Below are 24,044 nucleotides of genomic sequence, written 5' to 3' on the forward strand. Positions count from 1 at the left end.
AGAGGCCCCAGGGTGATGTACTCATCAGTGATTTATCATCTCTGTTTTCAGCAAGTGGCTCTATATAGGCAGGAGGGATGGCAGAGAGGATGGTGTGGTTGGACATCCTACGACCATTACATGCAGCAGCTCTACAGGCACATATCAGCAGGTATGGTCTAGCCCTACACTGATATTGCTTAGATTTTCTTTGGCTTTAACATGTACCTCGGAACATCAGTCTGCAACTTTCCAACCCTGTGTCCTGCCCTGCTACAGTCACCGAGTATCTAGCAGAGGTGATTCCATGAAAATGTCAAGTGGGAAAGGGCGGGCAAGCTTTAACTCTCAGCTCTATTTTCATGGGACCCGTGCCCAAAATCTGGTTATCTTAAGTGTCATAGGCTACTAATCAAAGGACACATTTTTGTAGACTCGTACCAGGGCTGTGGTTCAGCAGGGCTCAAGAAATAGGAGGAGAGAAGGATCCAACTGTGCCTGGTAAGAAGCATTTAATGATTTCCAGCTAGGAACCACTTTGCCTGTGTGCAAATCCCAGGAGGTATTTGTGGCAAGTGGGATGACTAGGCAAGGCTCTTACATATAAAATTGTAGTTGATTTCAGGGTAATGAATCCTGCTGTGAGCTCATCTGCAGCTGGCTGAAGCCTGTAGGATGACGTTGGGTAAAAAGGGTAATTTGTCCCTGCACCTGGAAATGGACTGGTTGGATACATACCTTTTCTCTCCCTCATATTCAAACTTGATCCTGACATTTCGCTGCTGAAAGAAAAAGGAGAAAACAGTTAGCTCCCGAACTGCGTCCCAGATCGACACGGAGATCCAAAGCTCACAGCAATTCTCAGGAACACTCCCCTCACTCCAGTGGGCGTCTGGTCTGGTCTATTTAGGGCCAGCTGCTTTCTGAACTCATGGACTTCGGGGAAGCTCCTCACTGCTGATAAAAGAACTTGCCAAAAAAATACAGTCTTGTGTAAATGAGTGGACACTCATTCATCTGTAAAATGCTAGTTTTAATAAACTGCATTAATACAAGAGCAAATTTTCAAATGGTCCAAACTCATTTGGGAATTACGCACTGCTATAAAAGGGGCAAGCATGCTAAGTGTCTGTGCCCAATACTCATCTTCAGTGCTCCCACTGGTTTTATCCCCATGCTTTCTGGCTGGAAACCCAAAAAGCAGAGATCATTCGATGTCAAATAAAACACAGCCGCATTTAGGACAGAGAAATAAGAACAACGTAAAAACTACCATCCTTTAATGGAAGTGGAGAGACAGTGTTGAGTTTTAAAAACCACCAGCGCTGTATTTTTCATTGTTATTCCTATTTTCTTAGGACCTACCGAATGCAAAGTGAACCAGGCATCAATACATACAGTAATCGCCCAAGCGGTGAACTGACCCACTGCTCACCCTAAGAGAAACCATTCAATTTGCCCAAAGAGCCAGTGGCATCCTGGGCAGACTGGGCACGCAGCTGTGCAGACACTGCTAAAAGCCACTTTTCCCATCCTCTATTTGTGCCTGTTTAGCAGCAATCGGGAGACCACAAGGAGCCTTTTCATTCACGCAGCTTCTCAGACCTCGTGCTAGCCAAGCGTGCTCCCCTGGCTTGCGCCAAGAGCTTCCAGTGGTCTCAAGGCAGATCAAAAACTCCTTTACTTCCCAGACCATGTTCAGTGGCTCCAGTTAACCGGGGCTCTGTTCTGCTAATGCCCACATGCCTCAATTGGTGGCTTTCTTTCCACAGAGAAGAGCACAGCGGGTGTAACAGCAGGGAGGAATCAGGCTCGTGCCGCCTTCATCTCAAAGGGACGGTCCCCGGACGGGCGGGTGACAGCCCTTCCTGAGCCAGGGCCTTATCTCTCACCCTGGATTTCCAGTGCATGAAGGCACACTTTCCATCCTCTCCGAGGGAAAGCAGAGCCGTAGCACAACCATTTTGTCCCTAATGAGGAAAATGAGCTGGCCGGGAGTCCTCGGGTTTATTTTTAAACCGACAGCTCCGTGAGCGCTGCAAACACCCGCTGAAGTTCAGGAAGTTGAGCCTAGAGGCCATTCAGTCGAAAAGCTTAGAAACTGTGGGAGATTCAGGGCAACACGTATCATCTAAAACTCGCCCCTTTTAGCTCTCCCCCTGGCACACGCTGTGTTTGCAGAGAGGACTGGAAGAACCAGTGCTGGGACCATCACGAATCGGGGCGTTCAGGCAGTGTTACGGGCCCACGCTCAACAGGCGCTTACATCGCCTCCGTATCTGCCGCCAGGTCTCCAGACCCACGAAATTTGGACAAACTCCAGGCTCGCTTCTAGAACCAGGCCCAAACCGTAAAAATACCAAACTAGCTCTCAAACAGTCCCAGATTCAAAAGGAAAAGAGATGACCAAAATCGAGCTAGGGCTGAAGGTCCAAATCATTCTAGAGAGACGGGCAAATATAGGTTGGATTGCTACCTTTGATTATCTGTTGGCGAGAAAAGGATGAGCCATCTTATACCAATTTTCATTTGCACATGAATCTCCAAGCAGGGCCTAGTTCACCTCTCCTGGCTGCTGGCAATAAACGAGCCGGGCAGGCACGCTTAACACCATAGCGTCCTTCTTTAAGGTAGGGGTAAAACCAGGGCAAGAACTTTTTGAGGTTTGTCCTTCCAAAGGAGCAGGACACGTAAGGGGAAAAGCTCACGCCACTCTCGCCTCGCCGCAGGAAACCTTTCAAAACACAAGTTTCACTTTCAGCGCGGACCCGACCACGGCGCTGAACCGGTATCTAACACATACTGCGTGTTTATGCTGAGCAAAACAATTTCTCGGACAAGTAAGTTTTTAAAAACAGCTGGCGGCTGGAAAACGTCAGAATACTTGTATAAAGCTCCAGAGAGAGAAGAAAAGGGGGAGGGAAAAAAAAAAGAAAAAGCCATATCCCTGCTGCATCCTTTTCTCCTACAGCAACAACGCGGCTGATCTCCTGTGGCCAGGAGCCAACAAAAGTAGAGCCGGCTGCCCCACGCTGCTCTGCCCCGCTCCCAAAGAAAGAAAAACACCTCGGCTGCATCGGGGCAATGCAAATCTGCTTCATTCGCTGAAGGGATTTTTCTTGCTGATAGAAAACGCACTAACAGCTCCCCTCCTTCAAAGAAACCAAGCTCTTAAACATGTAAGCATCTGAAAGAGGGAGAAAAAAAATTATACATATATATATATACACACACACACACACACACACACACACACACACACACATACACACACATAATGGGGAGTTGGTTACAGTTTTCTTTGCAGTCTTTCCTTGGCTTGCTCAATTTTTCGACTCACAGCTAAAGCCGAGTCCATCACCGCTCTCAGAAGCGGGGACTTTTTTCCTTTAAAAAGAAGAGCCCAAAGCCATAGGAAGAGCGCAAGGTCCCAGAAGGAGGTAAAGGGCTTCCAAAAAGGAAAAAAAAAAGAAAGGCGCCTCCAGTATTTACACCCACGGAAAAATCTGTCTGGTCCGGAGCAACTCATCTGCGATCACACAGGGAGGCTGGGGCAAAGCCAAGCGTCACAGCGAGGTCTCACGTGAGGCTGCAGCCAGCGCTTCAAATGCACGACCTGGAGGAAGGCGACAGAAGCGCCTTCCCCGTAAGGACCTGCCTGCAGCGGGCGAACACGGGAGGGCAGGTCACCGGACAGGCTCCGGTTGTGCCGCTCGGGCGACTCTGCGAGGGTCTGCGACAGCGGCGGCTCCTCCTCGCGCAACCCAAGTGGTGCTGTTCGCCCTCCCTGGGCCTCCCGTCCATCACACGGGAGAGGAGGTCGATGACGGCCTCCTTCTCCCTTCCATCAGGAGGCCGTTAGCTAGCGCGGGAGGAGACGTCTTTAAAAAGGGTGGAGGTGCTACACGCAGCAGCAAGCAAGCAGGAGAAACTGAGGCATGAAGACGGCGGGGGAGCCCTGCCCAGCACCAGCATCACCCCCCGTCCCATCTTCCAGGGACGGATTTGCTCTTTCACCCGGGCGGGAGCGAGCGCGTCGGCCCGGCCCGGAGGAGCCCCAGTCCCGGATGGGGCCTTCAGGCCCTGCGGTGACACAAAGTGACCATCCCTGCAGGAAACGCCACGATAATTCCCTTCGTTTCTGAAATAATCCCTTCACCGAGAGACGGCTGCTGGCATTTCCTCCGGCCTCGCTAACTAATGGCTTCGGGCGGTTTATTATTCCTTGCCATCCGCCTCCGAGAGGAAAAGCAAAGCCACCGCGGCGGCCGCAAACACATCGTCATCCTTGCCGGCTTTCCCCTACAGCCGCTTTTTAGCTCCTGCCTTCAAACTTTTAATTTCCAGGGCGCAAATCGCGGCGTTCAGGAGACGCGCCGGCGGGAGCGCAGCGGCGGGACGAGGGCGGAGGGGAGCGAAGCGGCGAGGCCGCGGCGGTCTCCTCCGTCCCCTGCCGCGCGTCGGGGACCCGGAGCGAGCGGCCGCGGGCCCTGGTTTCGATTAAGGCAGACGTTGGGCAACGGAGGGGGAAAAAAAAAACCAAAAAAAAACCCAAAAAACAACAAAAACCCCAACGCAGCGCTTCCAAACGAGGTGAATCACGCTTTTCTGCGGAGATCCCCGAAGAGCTCACTGCTGTTTGTAATAAAAACGCAGAGCGAAACACAGAGCCGGGCCCGAGCTGGAAGCGGCTTCGGGGGAAACGGGCGGCGGCGGCGCTGCCGGGGCGGCGAGGGCCGAGCGCCCTCCAACGGGCGAAACACCCGCGGGGCCCAGGCGATCGGGGCTCCACGCGCGCCCAGCCGGCGATGACTCTCCCGGGAAGCACCCGGCGAAGGCAACAGCCCAGGCGCGAAAGCGGGGGTCTCAGACACGGCTGCGATTTCTCGTCGCCCGCGTGGCCCGGGTTTGGGGGAAGCTCGGGGCGTTAAGGTAGGCAGACGGCCAGCAGCTCGACGCACGGTTTTGGTAGCTCCCCGCTTTCCGCACGTTGCGAACTCCAGCGCCCGCTTGGCGTTGCCAGTTCCTGCTCGACGTCGTCGCGGCCTCTCCTCCTTCCAGACGTTTCGGCGTTTTCCGGAACCGTCTCTACAGTTAGCCCGGCGAAGAGCTTTGCCCACGCCGGGACAGCACGAGGACAGGGTTTTTCCATCCCTCCTTCCACCCAAACCAAGGGTCGCTCCCCAAAACCAGCCGGGACAGAACTGCCCGACTGCAGCGTTAACCCCTCGCAGGTCAGGAAAGGCAGAAACATCACGGCAAAGGGCCGGGGGCCTCCTCTGCCCTTGGCCGCTGCGCTGCGAGGGGATGGAAGGGGCGCGGAGCGCAGAGGGGCTCGCCCCAGCTCTGTTCTCCCGCTGCCGCCCGCCCTCGGGCGGCCCCTCCGCCTCCGTCTCCCCGCTCCGTAAAACGGGGGCAACGACAGGGATCCCTTCCTGCGTGCGGGAGGATACGATGACCGATTACTTTCACCCCCCTCTCCCTCTCGTTTCCCGCTTGTTAGCTTTGGAAGACAACAACAGCCACCACCACCACCCACAAAACACTTTGGCGCTCAGCTGTTCGAGCTCTAGTCGCCCCTCCGTACAACTCAGAGCAGTGGGTTTTCTCCTCCACTTCTGGCTCCGGTCAAGAAAAAACAGCACCCCAGAGCCAGGCCGAGGGGGCTCCCGCACCTCGCCAGCGGTTTGGGTTAGCCCTGTGCTCGCCGCTGCTTTTAGCGACGGGACGTTCGTTACAAGCCAGACAGCTGGCCCGCATCCCTAAACCACAATAGGAGATGACTAATCCGCGGCATTAGGAAGGATCCGCGCAGAACCCCCCCACGCTCTTCGGGTTATTCAGCAATCCGCCACAAAAAGGTTTTTGTCCGCGATTGTCCCCTTCTCCTTTCAGTAAGTGGAAGCTATGAGGTAGTCAGGTCCTCCTGGGTCCTTACAGCCCTTTTCCTCCCCAAAAGAAAGCCCAACACGTGAGCAGCTCGGAGGCCAGCAGAAAGATGACTAAGGGGTTCACGGCTCCTTGCTGCCCTGATATTTTTGATTTATATAGCAGCACAAAATGTTTATCCAGTACCACCTATCTGATAACAAACAGCTTTTCCCCAGGTGGATTTTTCCCAGGTATTATCACTTTAGCATCCAAGTCGGCTCCACACACTCACACAGAAAAGCCTCTTTCCCAAATCCCCAAGCCTCCACTGCCTTTGCCATCTCCGGCTAAGCTTTTCGCCTCCAGAGCTCCTCTGGGTCCCTTGCTTCTGCCCCCAGGTGACAATCCCTGCAGCTCCCCTAGCAGAAACCCCTATCTTCCAGGAGAGATTTAGGGATTCTCATCATATTCCCCAACCGTAAACCAGAAGGGATAATGCCAACATCCTTTAGGCTGCTTGGAGATCCAACAGACGAAGAGCCCTAGAACATGAGCTATACTTTCTTCTAGTTATAAGCGTGCCTTGTCCTGCGTCCAGCTTGCAAGAGCAAAGACAGTCGAAAGGTAATTTGCTGAAAGAACAACTTCTAGGTCAGTCTGACATTTGTTGTCCTGTGCCTGGGAAAACATTCCTCACAAAAATTGGACTTTACTGCCGTGGGAGAGCTTGCAATCAAAATTAATGTGGCAGAGGACTCGCTAGCTGTCATCAGCTGTGATAGAGGCCCCCGCCAATGCCTTGTCATTGCAGCAAGGCGCAGCACAGACAACCAACTTCGTTCTGCCAGTTGCCAAGTGCTATTTATATAAATAAATGAACGCGCACATAAATAGACAGACACAAAATAAACGTTCACAATCATTGCTTCCTTCTCCCCCGTGCTTTTGTTTGGGTTTTCTAATTCCTTGTGGTCTCACTTCTTATCCCACTCATCCTTTTCATAAGTGAACGCAATGTACATCTTCCTCATGCTGCCTCCTCCTTCCTCTCTCTCCCACCATATACGGACAGAGCAACCACTATACCCAAACTCCTCGGTCCGTTCAGGCCATGAGACCATCCGAAAGGACTCCCTCCTGTCACGCCAGAGGATGCAACAGGAATAACGTCAGGACGACCTCTCTGTTCCCAGAGGATGACTCCCTTTTAAAGATGATGGCTCACATGCAGCAGGACGAGGGCATCCACCTCCGTTTCTCTGCCTTGTTCTCACCAGCCAAAGGGCAGCGTAATGCGATGGCTGGCACATCTGACCACGGCTGAGGAGACTCGAGCTCAGCTACCACATCTGGTGCTAGTCTATTGGGCAATCTAAGAGAAGAAACCGTCCCCATCAAGCACCAGGTATTATTATTCCCATTTCTGGCTTATTCTACTATGCAGCATTGGACATGCAGAAATTAGCCTCAGTTCAAACCTCATTTGCAAGGAAAGAACATTTTAAAAAAAAGACTATTTTTTAAGCCATTTGTCTAGGGATAGGCTCACTTCAAAAAAATGATCTGAAACAGAGCTCTCAATATCTTCAGGAAGAAATATTGTGTAGGACACACCAACGCGGACTGCTTTCTTGTGTGGCCCAGTCTTACCAGCAGTACTACACGACAGGCTCAAAATTTCATCTTCTGTCAAGAGGGCTTGAAGGAACTACTGGGAGAGAGAGAGATGAGGTAGCACTTTTGTTGGGCTTCTTCGTGGACCAAAAAAAATGCTGCAAGCCACAAAAAGACAGTTAGTGAATACCTTTCTGTTTAAAGTGTTCCTCAGTGGAAAATTGGAACGGTGATTAAAGGATTCCCCTGCCTCAGAAAAGTATTTTTTCCACAGAAAAAAACTTCTCTTTTGTTTTTTGTTTGTTTGCTTGCTTTTAATCTAAGAACTGAATGTCTAGAGACCAAGTATTTCAGTGTCAACGTGCTACTGCAGGGCCTCACAGGAATCTCACTGTTGATGTCCCTTAAGGGGAGAATTTAGACATCTAAATGCCCCATGGCTCACCCTTCCTCTCCAGGGAGACTGCGCAGTGCATCCTTCAGCCCAACCAGACAACCTGGTCAAGCAGAAAAAGGGGAACACCAAGTACTAAAGGAACAACCAATCCTAGGGATAACAGCAGCACTTCCAAAGCAATCTTTTCCTCCGCCAAACTCTGCTGAAAACAAGGAAAAACAAGCGTCCCAAACAAGTCAATTAAAACTTTCTGAGCTGCAAACACAAACCAAGTCGCCACTAATTCCACCTCCTTCAGCCACTCCCCACCTCGCAGACGAGACTCGATCATCCCGCGAGCCAGACTTGTTCCAGCTAGTCCAACTAAGTGAAGCAACAATTCAGCACACTCCAACGCCCTTCATCTCGTGGGGCCGGTCGGTCTGAATCCTCAGCCCCGGATGTGAGAGAAGCAGGACGCTCACTATTTGCACTTCCTCCATCACAGAGCTCTGGGTAACTCTGAGCACACAGCTACAGCTGGTCTGGTTATAGGTAAAAAGAAAAACAACGAAGGAAGTAATGTTCTCCCAAGCACCAGTGCCATAATTGGGAAGAATGGTTTGATCCCCAGCGTAATAAAATTAAACGCAAGTGGCAGCCAACAATCCTAAAGCTTTCAACAGAGAACAGCATAATCCTACTGGTGATCTATAAACGGAGATAAGGAGTGGATGGGTTGCAAATGCAAGATTCTTCTACAGTTTTATGTAACTTTTGTACTGAATGATTCACCCAATGAAACCTTATTTTCCTTGTTTCCAAGTAAGCATCTGGTTAACTGTATATATACTGTATAGCTACAGCCTTCAAAAATGACAGCAGGAATTTTCTCCCTTTGCAACAAAAAAAAAGCAAATATGTTATTTAAGAAAAGTCTCAAAAGCTTTGCTCAAAAGCATCCTGAAATGGCTTGGTATGGTCCCCACCCAACAACTTGCAGCAAATGCTACCCTGTGAGCCAGCCCCGGCTGTGCTGGATTGTCCAATTTGCCTGCAGCTGCAGAAAGCCAACTCCAAATTTCTCTGGTCAGTTTTGTAAACATCTTGGACGTATTTCAGCATGAGCTGAACACAACTCCAGCGATTCAACTTGGACAGCTGCTACCGCCAGGACACGCTTTTAAACAGACGGGCTACGTGCGCATGTGTTTTTTTCTGCATGTGTCTAGGAAGCCTAGAGGGATTCAGGAAAAGGATTTTTCTCTTTGGCGTCCAGAGTTCTTTTTTACTAGCACAAGTGCCACTAAAATATGCCTGACAATTGTAAATGACAACTTGTTTTCATGCTTACTAGGCCCTCAGCGACTGCAAAGCTGACTACAAGCTTATTCTAAACCATAGCATCAGAAGTGGAATTCCAAGTGAATTTGCGTGCATATGTCTCCAACAGCTTCTGAGATGCCTTTTTTTTTTTTTTTTTGCCCCCCGAATTCTTTCGGCACAACCTTAGTGTTTTATGGCATTAGTTCCATACGCAAATAGGATATTAAATCTACCTTAGCTCTTATGTCAGTGTCAGTGAAATAACTTCGCACACTGTCCAAGGGGCGATGTTTTTGCTCTGCAAATCAAAACTGAATGCATAGCAAGGCCAAAATGTTTGGGATTAGGAATATAAACATCAGTAATTAATAGCTATACAGTTTATGTAAGAGTGATATTCTTCCTCCCAAAAGAGGCTGGGTGTCTACAGCTCAAAGTTGGCAGTCTACCCTTAAACTATCTGAAGTAAAATGTGTGCATAAGAAATATAATCTCATCAACACTGTCAATAAAGAACATCTGAGTAATTCAAATCTTAAAATTGCATAGCCTGTAATAATTCTGCTAGATTCAGTGCCAAACAAGCAGAAGAAGCGCCATGGGGTGGGATTTAAGATTTAGGATGAGTTTCAGGCTCGTATATCAGGTATGATTTTGGGATCACACTCCTCCATCTCCCCTCTCTGAAACAACCTGCTGCACTGTGCTGCAATGGTACCAAACACCCAAGCCCTGCGGGCTCTGGGGAAAAGCATCTGATGTCTCCTCGTGGCACCTCACTAGCAATATTATAAATCCTAGTTTTGATGGTGGCACCGTGCCTACCTCTTAGACAGGCTCTACTGCAGCAGAGACAAACTCTGCTGGAGTTTGGAGAGGACTCCGGAGACATCTTACCTGTTTGCCGGAGTGGACACTGTTTTTATTCCTGTTGTTGTCCAGGAGCCCGCCGCATTTGCCCAACGCTGCCAAATCCTTCATAATAGAGTTCAGAGCTTCTTCTGCATCTGCGAAAGAAGAAGAGAAAACTGAAGTGGACCAGGCAGCTTTGCCCCCGAAAGCACCGAGTGAAAACAGTGCCATGCATGCGGTCTTTCAACCTGAATGGTTCATAGTCCTGATGCCCAAACCTTCCTACTACAGAGGCATTCAAAGACAGCTCAGCACAGTCCCTCCCAGCCCACTGCGTGTCTGAAGTACGGGTTTCTTCATCGCAGGAGAGACAGAGCTCTCTAGAAAAGGCAGTAGATGGGCACGGGCTGCCACCACCTCAACAGCTCCTGCATCCAATAGCCCACACCCGCTGCCCTCTGGGCCCTTAGGAGAGACACCCGTAGGTTAAATGCAATGTCTGGAGGGCCGGATCCCATCTGCAAGCTGGGTGTTCTGTAGGATGGCAACTTTTCAGGACCCAGTGAGCTCATGCAGGGAGCGGTGGGAGAACAACCTGGTTCTTCATCTCCCCTTCATTTCCAAGACTTCATTTAAGATGCTCGAGAGGTGCAATGGATTGTCAGAACAGGAGTTGGTGGGAAACAAGAGGAAAGGACAAGAAACCCAGCAGAAAAGGCAACAAAATCCAACTGTCCGGGATGGAAGAGAGACATGCGCTGAGAGGAAATAGAGAATTTCTGATTTCTGCTGTAATTGAAGAATTTCGGTGCACTCACTGGATCTGAAACCCATCCACTCCTTTTTAACACTTTCACATCTATGGTCATGGTCTTTTAAACCAGCTATAAACTATTGCATTTCAGGGGTAAATAGTGGATCCAATCTTGTTCAATTTCTTCATCAGTGACCTGGAGGAAGGGACAGAGTGCACCCTCAGCAAGTTTGCTGATGATACTAAACTGGGAGGAGTGGCTGGCACACAAGAGGGCTGTGCTGCCATGCAGAGGGACCTGGCCAGGCTGGAGAGATGGGCGGAGAGGAACCTCATGAAGTTCAACAGAGGCAAGTGCAGGGTCCTGCCCCTAGGGAGGAATAACCGCATGCACCAGGACAGGCTGGGGGCTGACCTGCTGGAAAGCAGCACTGCAGAGAAGGACCTGGGAGTGCTGGTGGACAACAAGTTAAGCATGAGCCAGCAATGTGCCTTTGTGGCCAAGAAGGCCAATGGGATCCTGGGGTGCATTAGGCAGAGTGCTGCCAGCAGGTCAAGGGAGGTGATCCTGCCCCTCTCCTCAGCCCTGCGGAGGCCTCACCTGGAGTGCTGTGTCCAATTCTGGACTCCTCAATGCAAGAGAGACATGGAGCTCCTGCAGTGAGTCCAGTGAAGGGCTGCTAAGATGATGAAGGGACTGGAGCATCTCTCCTCTGAGGAAAGGCTGAGAGAGCTGGGCCTGTTCAGCCTAGAAAAGGGAAGACTGAGGGGGGATCTGATCAATGTGTATAAGTATCTGAAGGGAGGCTATGAAGATGATGGGGCCAGGCTCTTCTCCATGGTGCCCAGTGACAGGACAAGAAGCAACAGGCAGAAACTGAAGCACAGGAAGTTCTGTCTGAACATGAGGAAACACTTCTTTCCTGTGAGGGTGACTGAGCACTGGCACAGGTTGCCCAGAGAGGTAGTGGAGTCTCCTTCCTTGGAGATATTCAAAACCCACCTGGATGCAATCCTGGGCAACACGCTCTAGGTGACGCTGCTTGAGCAGGGGGCTTGGACTAGATGATCTCCAGAGGTCCTTTCCAGCCTCCACTATTCTTTGTGAAATACCAACTACTATCACTAAAAGATCGATTAAGGACCTGGGGCACGGTATACCCATTAGGAGGGAGTGACAACCTGTTGCATGCTGCCATGGTCATAATACAGTCCAGAGGGACAGGCATCAGGCACATGCAGCTTATTACTGTATAAACACAAATACAGCTACTGCATTCTGTGTAAAACCAAGTGTCTCCAGGAAGAGAATAGGCCTGTAGATCTAACTCAAAGTCTGCAAATACGTGAGAGATTACAAAAACTATAGGAAATCCAAAATGCGGGCTGGGTCCAAATACTGAGGTTCATTTCCCAGGGAAAAACCTTCCCTGGATCCTCATGCTCAGATGCAGCACCACCTCCTCTTTTTCTACTCTTCTTCTGTCATGTGTGGCTAGGTTATATCAGGACTGACCCTGCAACAAAAAGGGATTTCTCATGCATGCTGCGTACCCAGCACCATTTCATTAGAGAAACAATGGGGAAAAAAATGGGGAGGTGGGGGGCAAGTGTTTAAAATACAGGGTCCTTTTCATTTTAGAGCTCAGAAAATAATTTTCTTGCAGCAGGCAACATGTGTGTGTGTGTATTTTATATATATATATATATATACACACACATGTATATAAAAAGCACATGTATAAATATATATTGACAGCGCAGTTCCACTCCCCTTCCATCTTTCCCTTTCCATTGAAAACAGGCAGGGGAGGGAGCATAGCCTGAAATGCTACCCTATAGCATTCAAGAAAGTGTAAAAAAATCAACCAGCCAAAACAAAAAACCCACCACACTTTCATTTCCAGTTCAGGAAAGAACAAGAGACCTAGAATTTTCCCATACATTTTTTTTTTAAGGGACGTCTGGGGAAAAGAATATTTTTCCAGAGATTTTGTAGTAGGAAAAAATAAAAAATAAAAACTTTAAAAAAAAGCTTCATGGTGGAGAACGAGTTTAATCACACAACAACAACAACACAAACACCCACACACTGCCCTCCAGGAACTTTCCACCAAAACCATCATCACTAAAAAAACCCTCTCCCTTCTCTCCCCTCTTTTTTTTCCTTCTTCCAGCCTGAGTGACAACAAGACTTTCCCGAACTCACTGCCCCGGAGCGCTGTCCGCAACCTCACAGCCGAGCAGGACTCCCACCTGCCACCGCACAGCTGGGCTGCTGCTAGCAAAACCCCTTGGCCAGCCTCCGCTCTCCCATTTTTGGAGACACCCCTGGACGTGCCCAGCAGGGTCTGCAATGAGATCGATTTTGGGCTAAGCCACGGATGCCCTGCAACCATATCCCAGGACAGCAGACAGGAGCAGGGGAGTGCTTTAACTCAGGAGAGTCATCCAGTTTCTCCCAGGTCTTTCTTTAGAGATATGAGGACTCTGGGAACACAGGCGGAGCCACTGTGTAAGCGACTGGAGATGAGACCACTGCGTCGTCCTGGGGATTTCTGTTTTGCTTGAAAATCCAGGGGCGTTTCTGATGTTCAGTAAGGACTGAGTTTATATTATTCTTTTCTCAGAGCTGTAACTGTATCTTTCCCCCTGTACCTACCCATCAATTTTGTCACCTTTTGAGCCTGCCAGATTTGGGTTTAAAAATCACCGGTGCTATGTCCCCACCAGGACGACTGTTAAAGTCTCCTAAGAAAAGCCAAGATAAGAGTCTGCCAGGGGCTTCCTTTTGCAGCTCTCCCAACACTGCAAAGTAAGAAGAGCCCACTTGCTTTCAGTAACTGGCTAAATTTAACCCATTTGCAGAAAGGCACTTATGCAGCCTACAACCAGTAGCATCAAAACTGGGCCCTAGCTGTCCTAAACGAGGTCCCAGAAGGAAAAAGAAGAAGAAAATATATTTCTTATAGTTAGGCTGTCAACTCTGCCTCTTTGCTTCTCCATCTACTAAAAAGCAGATATTAAACAGCATTCTGGAGTGCATTTTAGAGGGTTTTTTTCCCCCATCTGCCAAAACATGAAATACAAATCCATGCCATCACTATGAGAATTGCTACAACACTAGATAAGAAAGCTTCTTCCTATACAAGCACGAAAGGTTGTGGTATGCCTTTGGAGCATGAAACAGCTGCATATCAGAACACACTTTTTAAAGCACAAGCAGAAATTAGTTACTTGCTCAAACAGCTATGTGGTTTTCAGTCCGAGCGAGCTGCAACATCAGAGCAACTAGAGCTGAACCCCCAACTATTCAAAACAAAGCGAAGAAACCTCACACCACGCTTCGAGGCAGCGTCGGAGCAGAAGCAGAATTTGCATCATCGATTGCAAAACGGACATTTCCCGGTGCTCTTCCAGACAGCTTCGCACAGGGTCTGATGGTTTCCAGACGAGTCCTCTTGCCCATCCTAATTGCTGCTCTCGGGGTCGCCAAGCTGACTCCCTGGAAGGGTGGAGGACTTTGTTCCATGGAAACGAGCAGCCAGTTCAGGCAAAATTCAAACAAGCATTGAAGCTCACTGGATAATTAAATCCAAATGCCATTCCCAAGTCTATTCAGCAAAAGGGGCGTCATACACTGCTTGCTCTGCATTTGGCTTGGTCCAAGCGAACGGAGAGTGCAAGCTGCATGGCTCTTCCCAAGGGGAACCACCAGGAAACCCATGCCCAAGAGATGTGCAAAATCAGGTTCTGCTGATCTGCTGATGGAAGGACATGGGTATGCTTCAGCCTTGTGAAAAGGCGGAGCTGAGACCGTGCAGCTAACATACATACCTTCTTTGGCTTTGCCACATCTCCAGAGCAAAACAACTGCGAGCTACACGACACCAGTGAAGTACCTCGCAGAGCTCAGACAGACTCAAAGACTCCAGGAACCTCCTGACTTCACACAATGTGGGCAGGTTCCTGCTCCTGAGCAACTGTCTGGCCCAGCACCGCTCTCATGCCTTTATTGCACAAATCCACACAGCAGAGCTGCAGGTTGACAGGACGAATTGCTTGCTGGGGAAAGAGTTGGCTTCATTTTACAAGGCACGCAAGCAGGAATATTTCCGCTATGGAAAATCAGAACAAATTAAACCTGATTACACAGCCAATAACACTACAACACCAGAATCAACTGTGTTTGGCACTGTCCCTCCGTCCCCAATGTTCCTCTTCATTTACCCTCTTTCCTTATTTTCAGCCATTTCTCTTACTAGTGAATTCATTATTCCCTACTCCTGCCAATACCCCAATTTTGCACTTTTTAAATCACCTTCCTGTGACAACAAAACTCATTCGATCATGCTGCCAGACCACCCCTAACGATCAGGGACCACCTTCAACCAAATATAATAGAGGTCTAGAGGTCTCAAAGATACTAATTTCCCAAAGGTTTGGAGGGAGGGAAAGGTTGAATATCCACAGTCAGGTAGAGGAGAGAAATAACAAAGAAGAAATCAGTCAAGAGCACTTCTGAGGAGCAATGACCAGTTGGGCCACCAGCACACATAGCTCCAAACCAGATACAGCCCACAGTACCTTTTTGTCCTGCCAAACGAGAAAACGTGGAGGGACCTAGCGATGCTGTGGGAGCTACAGGGGACATGGGAGGGAGCTAGGGGCAGCAGGGAGGAGATGGGTGGGACACCAAGAGACTCTGAAGGTAAATGTTATTAACGTGGCACAAGCAGAGAGAAAGCGTAGAAGATGCTGAATGCATATCTACAGCGGTCAGGCAGCCTTAGTTACACTGCTCAGTGAAAATCTGGTTTTATTGCTGTGTTGCCCTAAAGCAGTGTGGAGGCTTTGAATCCCCATCAGATGAGAGGGGCACATGTTTTCTGCTATAGCATCACCTATGTGGTTTGTGCTCTTTAAAAAAAAAGACAAAACATGGTCAAAAATTTAAAAGTTAGCAAACAACACCAAAGTGAATTTGATGAGCCTAACATAAATCCACATTCAAGCCAATGGGAACTTCTCCCAAGCAGTTTCAGTCTACAAACAATACAAAGTAGAATTGGCGTTAAAGAGATTCAGAGGACTATGCCCATGATTCAGTGACTGCAATCACTTTTACCCAAGATTTTGTACCTACAGCTCTGATTATTGCATCCCATGCTTACGGGTGTCTCCTGCTACCCAGATGCGCTGTCCTTCCCTGAGAAGGGAACATTTCGTACTTTTAATAAAGTCCCCTGACCCATTTTGGCAGGATCTTGTATCAAAGCCTGCACACCTCATCCTCTCAACAAATTTTCAGTTGTGTGAGCCATTAAGACAGGCAGGTCCCAAGTGCTACCAACGCGAGTTTAGGCTATTCAGCACTTGGCAGAATCAACTACGAAGTAAAATCCATTCCATTCAAAAAGCCACAACATGACACATCTCTCTGCCCTTCAGATAAATATTTCTGGAGCTGGTGCACGGCTTCAGTTCCAGTGTGCGTGCAGAAGAGAGGAACCTGGAGTTTCAGTCTTAGTAGAGCAGACTTACTTCTGAATAAGGCAGAAATAAGGCAGAAAAAAATAAGGCAGAAATAGTGAGCCTGAAGGTCAACATGGACCACCCAAAACAATTTGACAGTTAGAAAGGAAAGCAAATGAAGAAGGGACAAAGGAATAATTTAGCTGTGTTCAGATGGTCTAGACAGTGCTGTTATTGTTGGCTGCACTAATAGGTCATTACTAAGAGGCAGCTTACGGTAGTTCCATGAAGCTGCTGCCATCAACAATGCAAAAAAATAAAAAGCACCAGCTGTATGAAGCATAAAAAAAAAAAAAAAAAGGCTGCAGAAGTAAAAACAGGGTCTGGTAAAACATTACCAGTTCTGATTTCTGCCTCTCTCACACAGGGCTTCCGCTGGGAAAAGTCAGGGAAAAATCCGAGGTGTTGCAGAAGGGCAGAAAATTGTCTTCTGAGTCATCGCTGAGCCAAGGCTGTAGCATGTAGCTAAGGGGCTGCATGCTGTCATATACACTTCCGCTTGGATCAAAAGTAAAACCACAGCCGTGACCACTTGTGGTCACTGAAGATCCCACTGTGCTTTTTGCAGCCGTGGTGTTGATAGCCCAGTTCAGTTGCTCTGACTGTGTAAATTCCAGCGGCACCCTCCATCGCTAGCATCCACCTTCTCCGGAAGGTGACGCAACCGCTGGGTATATTCCCAGGCGGAGAGAAGAGTTCTGCAAAGGCTGAGGCTTACAGAGTAGAAACCCGATGGGAGGAGGGGATGAACAAAGGATGGGAAGCCTCACACAAATGTTGTCACCTTCAGTAAAAGTCTGTTCAAACCCACAGTTTGAACATACAGTGAAAAGCAATCAAACGTAGTAAGACAGAACGTAAAGAAGTAAGGAACGACTTGACTAGGGCACTCCAACAATCTTAACTTTGGCCTATGAAGGACACCAGCCTGTCATTTTTCTTTTTCTAAAATATGTATTTTTGGATTAATTGATTCGAGACATTCAGGTATTTATCATTTACCAAAAAGATGCCTCAACTGAAACACAAGATCCACTGCTCAGCACCATTCAGTACCCTGCAAAGGACAGTCCCTGTCCTGGCGGGCTTTCAGCTAAACTATCAGAGGGGAAGAGAGATGATCAATTATTTATGTCCGATTTTAAGGTTGAGCGATGGAGACAGATAAGTCTTGACCAAGACTGCACAAGTCTGCAGCAGAACTAATCCATGTGTGAATGGATTTTAAATCCAGAAAGGACTTAACTTGCTCTAGCCTTCCTGACTGTATATAAAGGCCACAGAAATTCATCTAGCAGTGTCTACATCATGATCTTGACCTTGGATCAAGCAAAATCGTTTCTTTTGGAAAGTTGTCCAGAAAATCTGTTTGAAGAAGTAGTAATTCCAATACCCTCACCATAACAAAACCTTTCTAAATTCCAGTTTGAGTATAGTTAGCTTCATATTCCACTCATTAGCTCTTGATATCCCTGTATCTTTTAGAGAGACCTATACTAACAGAAACCTCACCCCCCCCCCATCATCTGCAGGCACATAGACTATGATCCTATGCCCTTTTAACCCCTCTTCATGTAACTAAATGGACTGAAAACACATCAGTTCTTACATTCGAGCAGCTCTTAACTCATTCCTGTAGCTGCTATTCCTGTAGTTGTCCTGTTCTTCTTTTATCTTTATAAAGGAGCACAGCGCACAGCTGGAGTACCTTTCTCTCTAATGCAACGTTCAATAGCAACAATACCTTTTCTTTTGTAGTTGTATTGTGAAAATAGAGCAACAGCAAACTTGTCCTACACATTACAGCAACTGGACCACAAGCAACCTGTCTACCCACTGCCTTTACCAGAAGGCTGATGTTCTACCAGACCTGGGTTTGCTTTTCTGGTCCAGGGAACGAGACTGCACTAGCTTCTTGCACAAAGCACGTTTCAAAGAACCTGCTTGTGAAGATAAATGTTGCCTTTCCTCCAAAAGCCAGCAGGGAAAATGAATGTGGAGACAAAGCTCTTGCCAGGAAAGAAACAGCATCCTAGCTGGGGAAAAGACTCAGACCCTAGAGTTTCTTCAGCAGCTACCAACACCTTCAGCAGATACGTACTGCCACCAATGTACATAGCCAGCCAATAGCTGAAGGGATCAGCTAGTAACTACTACCCAGTGACCATCCCAGTAAATATTAAGAAGGAGAACAGGGACCTCCTGAGCTAGAAGCACAAGCTCAAGTTATAAACCTAAGAGCATGGCTTGGACCATAACAAGCTGCTAGGCAAGTACAGGGGGGATCTAGATACAGCCCGCTACAAATATCGCTCTGCAACCCATCCCCCTTAAAAATCACTGTCTTAAAAGCACTTATCTCCCTTAAAAACAACCTGTGGCAAAGCAGATTGCTGTATGCATCCATCTAGTGACAGAGATGCAGATGGTCCTCCATTTAAATTTAAACCCAACGCCACTAACTAGAGCAGCAGTGTTCAGTATCTGATAAAAAGTATCCCATTACCCTTGCCCAGTTCAGATTGCTACATACTGTAGCAGCCACTGGTGCAGCACCTTCCTTTTGCAAGTCAGCAAAGGCTTGCAAGCAGCCGGATCCTGATGTCCTTCACCCTCTTGCAACCCCACCCAAGAGATCGCGAGGTCACCCCTGTGCACAACTCAAGGGCAGAGCACAGCTTAGTAGGTCGCACAGAGCAATTATACCCAAGGAAGTGAGGAAAGACCCTTCTGATAGGCAGGATTTCTTGGCAGGAGTTCGCTTAGTGACGTCTTCAGCACAGGACACGTGCAAACTCATGATAAATTAACGCTGGGGGGGGGGGTTCTGAGGTTTCTTGAAACCACGTTTCTCCTCACCAAGGAGCGATGATGCTAAAGGCTCAACCTTCTAATACAAAGGCCAACTAAATTGTGTGTGTGGCTGTGCCCTAAAAACAAAAACATCTCACAGATCCTTTCCTCAGGTGTAGGCCACATTTTGGGAGTCCCTGCCTCCTACATGCACCCTAGGCTACTGCTCAGGTGAGCCACACAACTACTGGTGAAACCACCTGGAGAGCAGACCAGAGTCCCTACCGAGATTAAAAACCAACTCTTCCCCTTACATCCCCTTGCAAAAAGGGGCAGGAATAAGTGGCCAGGAAGGGGCTTGGGGGAAAGGCAAGAATCTGTTTAAAACAGCTAAACTAGCTGTCATTTGTAAAAGTGACATTTTTACCGATGGGAAAAAAAAAATCAGTAAAACTGAATACCACTTAAATAACCCTAATTCTGATCACGACAGAGATAGATTCAAACCAATCTCAGAAAGACTCGCGTACACGACTACGGCGACACTCCCAACGCAACGTTAAGCACATGGGCTCTTAACCTATCTATTTAACAGCTCTGTTTATCCATCTCAGCTTAAGCGAGGCCCTTAAAACACTAAGTGATGCTATGGTACCTTGCAAACACCAAAACCCTTTCGAGGGCGTTATGAGGCAAGTATTACCACCTGTTTCGAGGCGCAGCAGCTAAGCCACGAGCCGTACAAGAAGTCCTCCTTGGTGGAGGGCCGTGACACCACACCGATGGACCCTCACCCCGGAGAGTCCCTCGGGACAGGCGGAAGGGAAAAGGCCTCGACTTCAAACGCGTTTGGTTTCGCTCAGCAGGGGAGGGAGGCAGGGCCGCCTCCGCACTTCATTGCGACCCCTCCGCTCCCCAAACAGCGATCCCGTCGCCAGCGCCGTCCGCAGTAAAACTCCACGGGGTCGGGGCGGACGGACCGGCGTTTTCCCGTGCTCTTCCCGCAGCATCTCCCTCGGCACGCGCCTCCCGGCGCGGACCCCCATCGAGCCACCCTCCATCGCCCCCTCAAAATCACAGCCTCCCCAAACCCTCGGACCCGCCTCCGGCCGCCCCAGAGCCAACGGGGAAAACCCCTGGGTTAAAAGCGGGTGGTGTTTCTGGGGGAGGGTTGGGGGGGGGGGGGGAAGAGAGCATATTTGCTAAAAAGTGAGGAAATGGCAGCCCCCCCCTCAAAGTGAACCACTGGTGATTCAGATCCTGAAGCAGGAGAGATGCAAAGGTTTAATAACCACAGATTCGCAGGTTTTCGATCTTATAGAGTATTTTTCGCCGCTTTTTTGCTGCACCGGCCCCAAACCCCGTTTCGGGGCTGGGTGGGCTCCAGCAAGGGCCAGGCCCCGTTGCCGGGGCGACCGCGGGGCCCCTGTTGCCGTGGTGACCACGGGGCCTGGCAGGGCGGCAGCGGGGCGGCGGCGGCGGCTCGCCGAGGCCGCCGGCGGCACGCACCCACACCAGTCAGCACCCCAAAACCGCGCTCAGGGCACGATCAGGCTTTGCACGGCCTGCAAGCGCAGAACCGAACGAAAGGGTCGTCTCAAACCTCCCCAGGGCAGGGAGGGATTGAGCGGGCCGCATCGCGGTAGCACAGGTACTACTAGCTCGCGGCGCTAGATCCTTGAAAAATAAAAAATACCACATTTAAGAAAGCTTTGTTTACCTGTAACTCCACTGAGTATTTAAAAAAAAAAAAAAAAAAGGGGGCCTGATTGGTTTTAGGGCACAGTGCATTTTCTGCTGCACCATCTGCCTCACGAGCTCCTCACCACTTCACAGGTACCAGCTACTGGTTTCTCCCTCTCATCCCACAACCACCTTTCACGGCTTTTTACTAACCAGACACTAGTTACCTTTTCCTCTCCCGCTGTCTAATAGGTTAACTTAATTAAACTGGGGGCAACTTTCCCAGCTGTGCTTAGCTTGAAGTTGGCCGCTTCTGAGGAAGGGCTAACGTGCCCAACGGGTGGCCTGGTTTTTTCCAGCCGTATCAGTTTGCTCTAGATGTTAGCTCTCCTCACCAACCACCCCTCTCTGGAGCATACTTGAAAGGAGAAAAACGTTTGCCCGGCGAGGAACGTAGCCGGCGAGTTATTTCCCCTGACTGCCTCCAGTGCCTTTGAAGGTTATTTGCACGCCCATAAAGAGCTCTTTCTCCCTCCCAGCCCAGCTACGTCCACTGCTCAGAGCCACAGTCCACAGCCTGCAAACTCGTAACCTGCTGCTGCGGCGATGGCTGCAACGGCCCTAACACAGCGATGCAGGTCTGGTCCTGCATCCCCCACGTGCCCAAAGCGCCTGCTTTGACCCCAAATGGGAGCCTGGAAGGGCACAGCAGCAGGAAAGGGAGAAAGAGTTTGTTCAACTCAAAACGCACCTTCTGAAGGTGACAAAACTTAAGCTAAAAAGCTCCAGGTGCTTTGCAGTAAGACAAACTTGCAATTCAACATGAACTCTGTTTTTTTTTTCTTTTTTAAATAGCTCTCAGGCTACAAAGAGCAAGTGAAGTACAGTTTGCACCGTTGGAGGGATGAAGAAAAACAAGGCACGGAAGAGTTGAGAGAAATCACTGTCTGCACATGCAGGGATGTGGAGAGTTGGTCCACATCTCCAGCCACAGATTGGGGCAGTTTTCCTATCTTAACAGCCCCAGAAAAACACTTCATTGGGGTTAAGAAACACTGAATGGAGGGTCAGACCACAACTGCCCAGCAGGCTCCCCTCCCCTTTAAGCCACCTGCCTTGCCTTCTCCCAGCCCAGTCTACAGTCTGGGTACTCACCACAACCCCTGGGTCAAGGTAGTACTGCATGTAAGTATTATTCTCCCGTCTCCCACACGTCAGATTATTTCTCTGATGAAGCAAGAATCAGACTTTCTTCAGAAAAAAGTATTAGAGACTTACGGTACTTAGGGTAACCTTAGGGGTTATACATACAAATACTGAATGGAAGAGATGGAGTTCCCCACGTTTTTATCATCAGAAACACATAGCATTTCATAACCACAATTAAGAACACTCACATTATTTTTAAACAACAAAATTAGGCAATAAACACGTTGAGGCCTTTTATATCAACATCTGCAGGTTGTTCTGTTACTTTTACTGTGATGTAGGGTTTAAATACAGCAATTTTTAACCTCCATTGACTGTGGTCCCATTGGAGACATGGAGATCTTTATAAGTTCCATACCCATGCACTGCTGCCCAGCTGTATTTTGTTCACATGATAGAGGCCACAGAGTCTTTCCAAACCCACTTTCACATACGATCCATGGCTCCATCCTACTCTTCTCATCAGCCTCCTTTTCCATACGAAGAAAAAGTCAAATGCTTCAGCAGAAGTACAGCAGTTAGCTACACATCTGGCGAAAAGTGCCCCAGGGCAATGCTGACTGAGAGTCCATGAGGTTTATCCGAGACCAAAGCATGAAGAAAAAACAGAACAATTTTGTCCCAAGTTCCTATGCCATATCCAGTTGTTTTTCCCTCAGATATTGCAGCCTTCTGTCCTACCCTTAAGAGAGAGCTCCAAGTACTTCAAGACAGCCCTAAGAACAGATAGTAGCATCAAGTAGACATGGCCATGATGATGTCTACACACCGTGACAGGACATGGCGCCAAGGACCCCTGCTCAGGCTGTCTGCAAGCTGGCATGTGCGGAGATACTGTCTTCAACCCACAATGGCAGAGCAACCTGTCTGCAGTCCTACGATGCCACCGCTACAGAGGGCTAGTCCAAGCAGCCCTGCATTGCAAGGTACAACCCAATGAGTATGTCAGAGGTGGAGCCCACGGAGAAGTCAGAAGTTCCCACTTCCCACCCTGTGGTCTTCATGCAAGGTCATGAAACTTCGCTAGAACATGTCCAGGGGTGAACAGCGCTACACTGAGTGGATTACAAACAGGATCCTAGGGAGAAAGGCAGACCTGGAAGGGACCTCAGGAGATCACCTAATCCAACACATCTCCTCTGTGGTCACAGAAGGGCTTCCAGAAGGGAAGCAAAGAAACGACTCCAGATTTCCTGCTCTTCCCATGAAAACACTCCCCCTTCCCATTACGTAAAGAGGAAGCAAGCTCACACAAAGTGAGGGAAATGAAAGTAAAACGTTCAAAATTCAGCTAATTCTTTTGTGCCTCAGCAAAACTGCTGCAGTGATCCTTTGATTAACAGACACCAGTCAGTAACACTGATCAAGTCTACCCGCCTTTGACTCAAAGCACGGTCAGCTCTATGAAGCACTGTCCTTCACCTCTAGGAATTATCATTTTTGCAAAGGATCTGGAACAAAAACCCACAAAAATCCCCAAAGAGAGTCCTACCAAGCCACTATCACGGCCTGGAAAACAATCTCTACATTAGACCAAAAAGAAAGATAGAAAATCCACCTGCACTGGACTAAACACCAATAAAATATTTGACACACTGCCTTCCACCACGCTGCAGTCTCAGGGCTTCAGCAGATACATCCACTTACCTGTCTCACCCCAACAGGCAAGCTAGAAACTGGGATCAGACAGATCCTTTCACAGTGTGGCCTGGCAGATCTGAGCAGTCCCTACACGCGCAATGAAGCTATTTAACAATGAGCTACAGCAACGCTGTGAGCGACGAGATTTGCGAAGGCGACATGCGCATATACACAAATGTAAGCGGAACTGTAAATCTGCACAACAGGCCCCTAGCTATTCAGCCCGCGTGCCCAAAAACCAGTTGCACGCTTGGAACAGGGTGCTTATTTCATTATAGTACCCACTGCAATTACAGCTTTATCCAAATATATCTGTTTTATGCTTACAGCAGATGGCTCAGATGCTGCCGAAGGCTCAGCTACAGCAGCACAGCCGGTTCCTGCATGGGATTTTGCAGCCTGCAGCAGGCT

General features: G+C 48.8%; 1 protein-coding gene across 2 annotated transcripts in view; it reads right to left on the reverse strand.

The window, feature by feature from the left end:
- LOC104150762 (mitogen-activated protein kinase kinase kinase 3-like) overlaps positions 1 to 24,044 on the reverse strand; it is a 78,706-nt gene that overhangs the window by 32,238 nt on the left and 22,424 nt on the right. The window contains exons 3-4 of one of the 2 annotated variants that reach the window (XM_068934157.1): positions 10,064 to 10,173; positions 718 to 758 (exon numbers count right to left, since the gene is read on the reverse strand). In XM_068934157.1, the coding sequence (XP_068790258.1) occupies positions 718 to 758; positions 10,064 to 10,173 (151 nt within the window). Of the gene's footprint in view, positions 1 to 717; positions 762 to 10,063; positions 10,174 to 24,044 lie in introns of both variants that reach the window. The other variant, XM_068934156.1, reaches the window with a different exon arrangement.

The sequence above is a fragment of the Struthio camelus genome, chromosome 2 (assembly GCF_040807025.1).
Source record: "Struthio camelus isolate bStrCam1 chromosome 2, bStrCam1.hap1, whole genome shotgun sequence".
Taxonomy (NCBI): domain Eukaryota; kingdom Metazoa; phylum Chordata; class Aves; order Struthioniformes; family Struthionidae; genus Struthio; species Struthio camelus.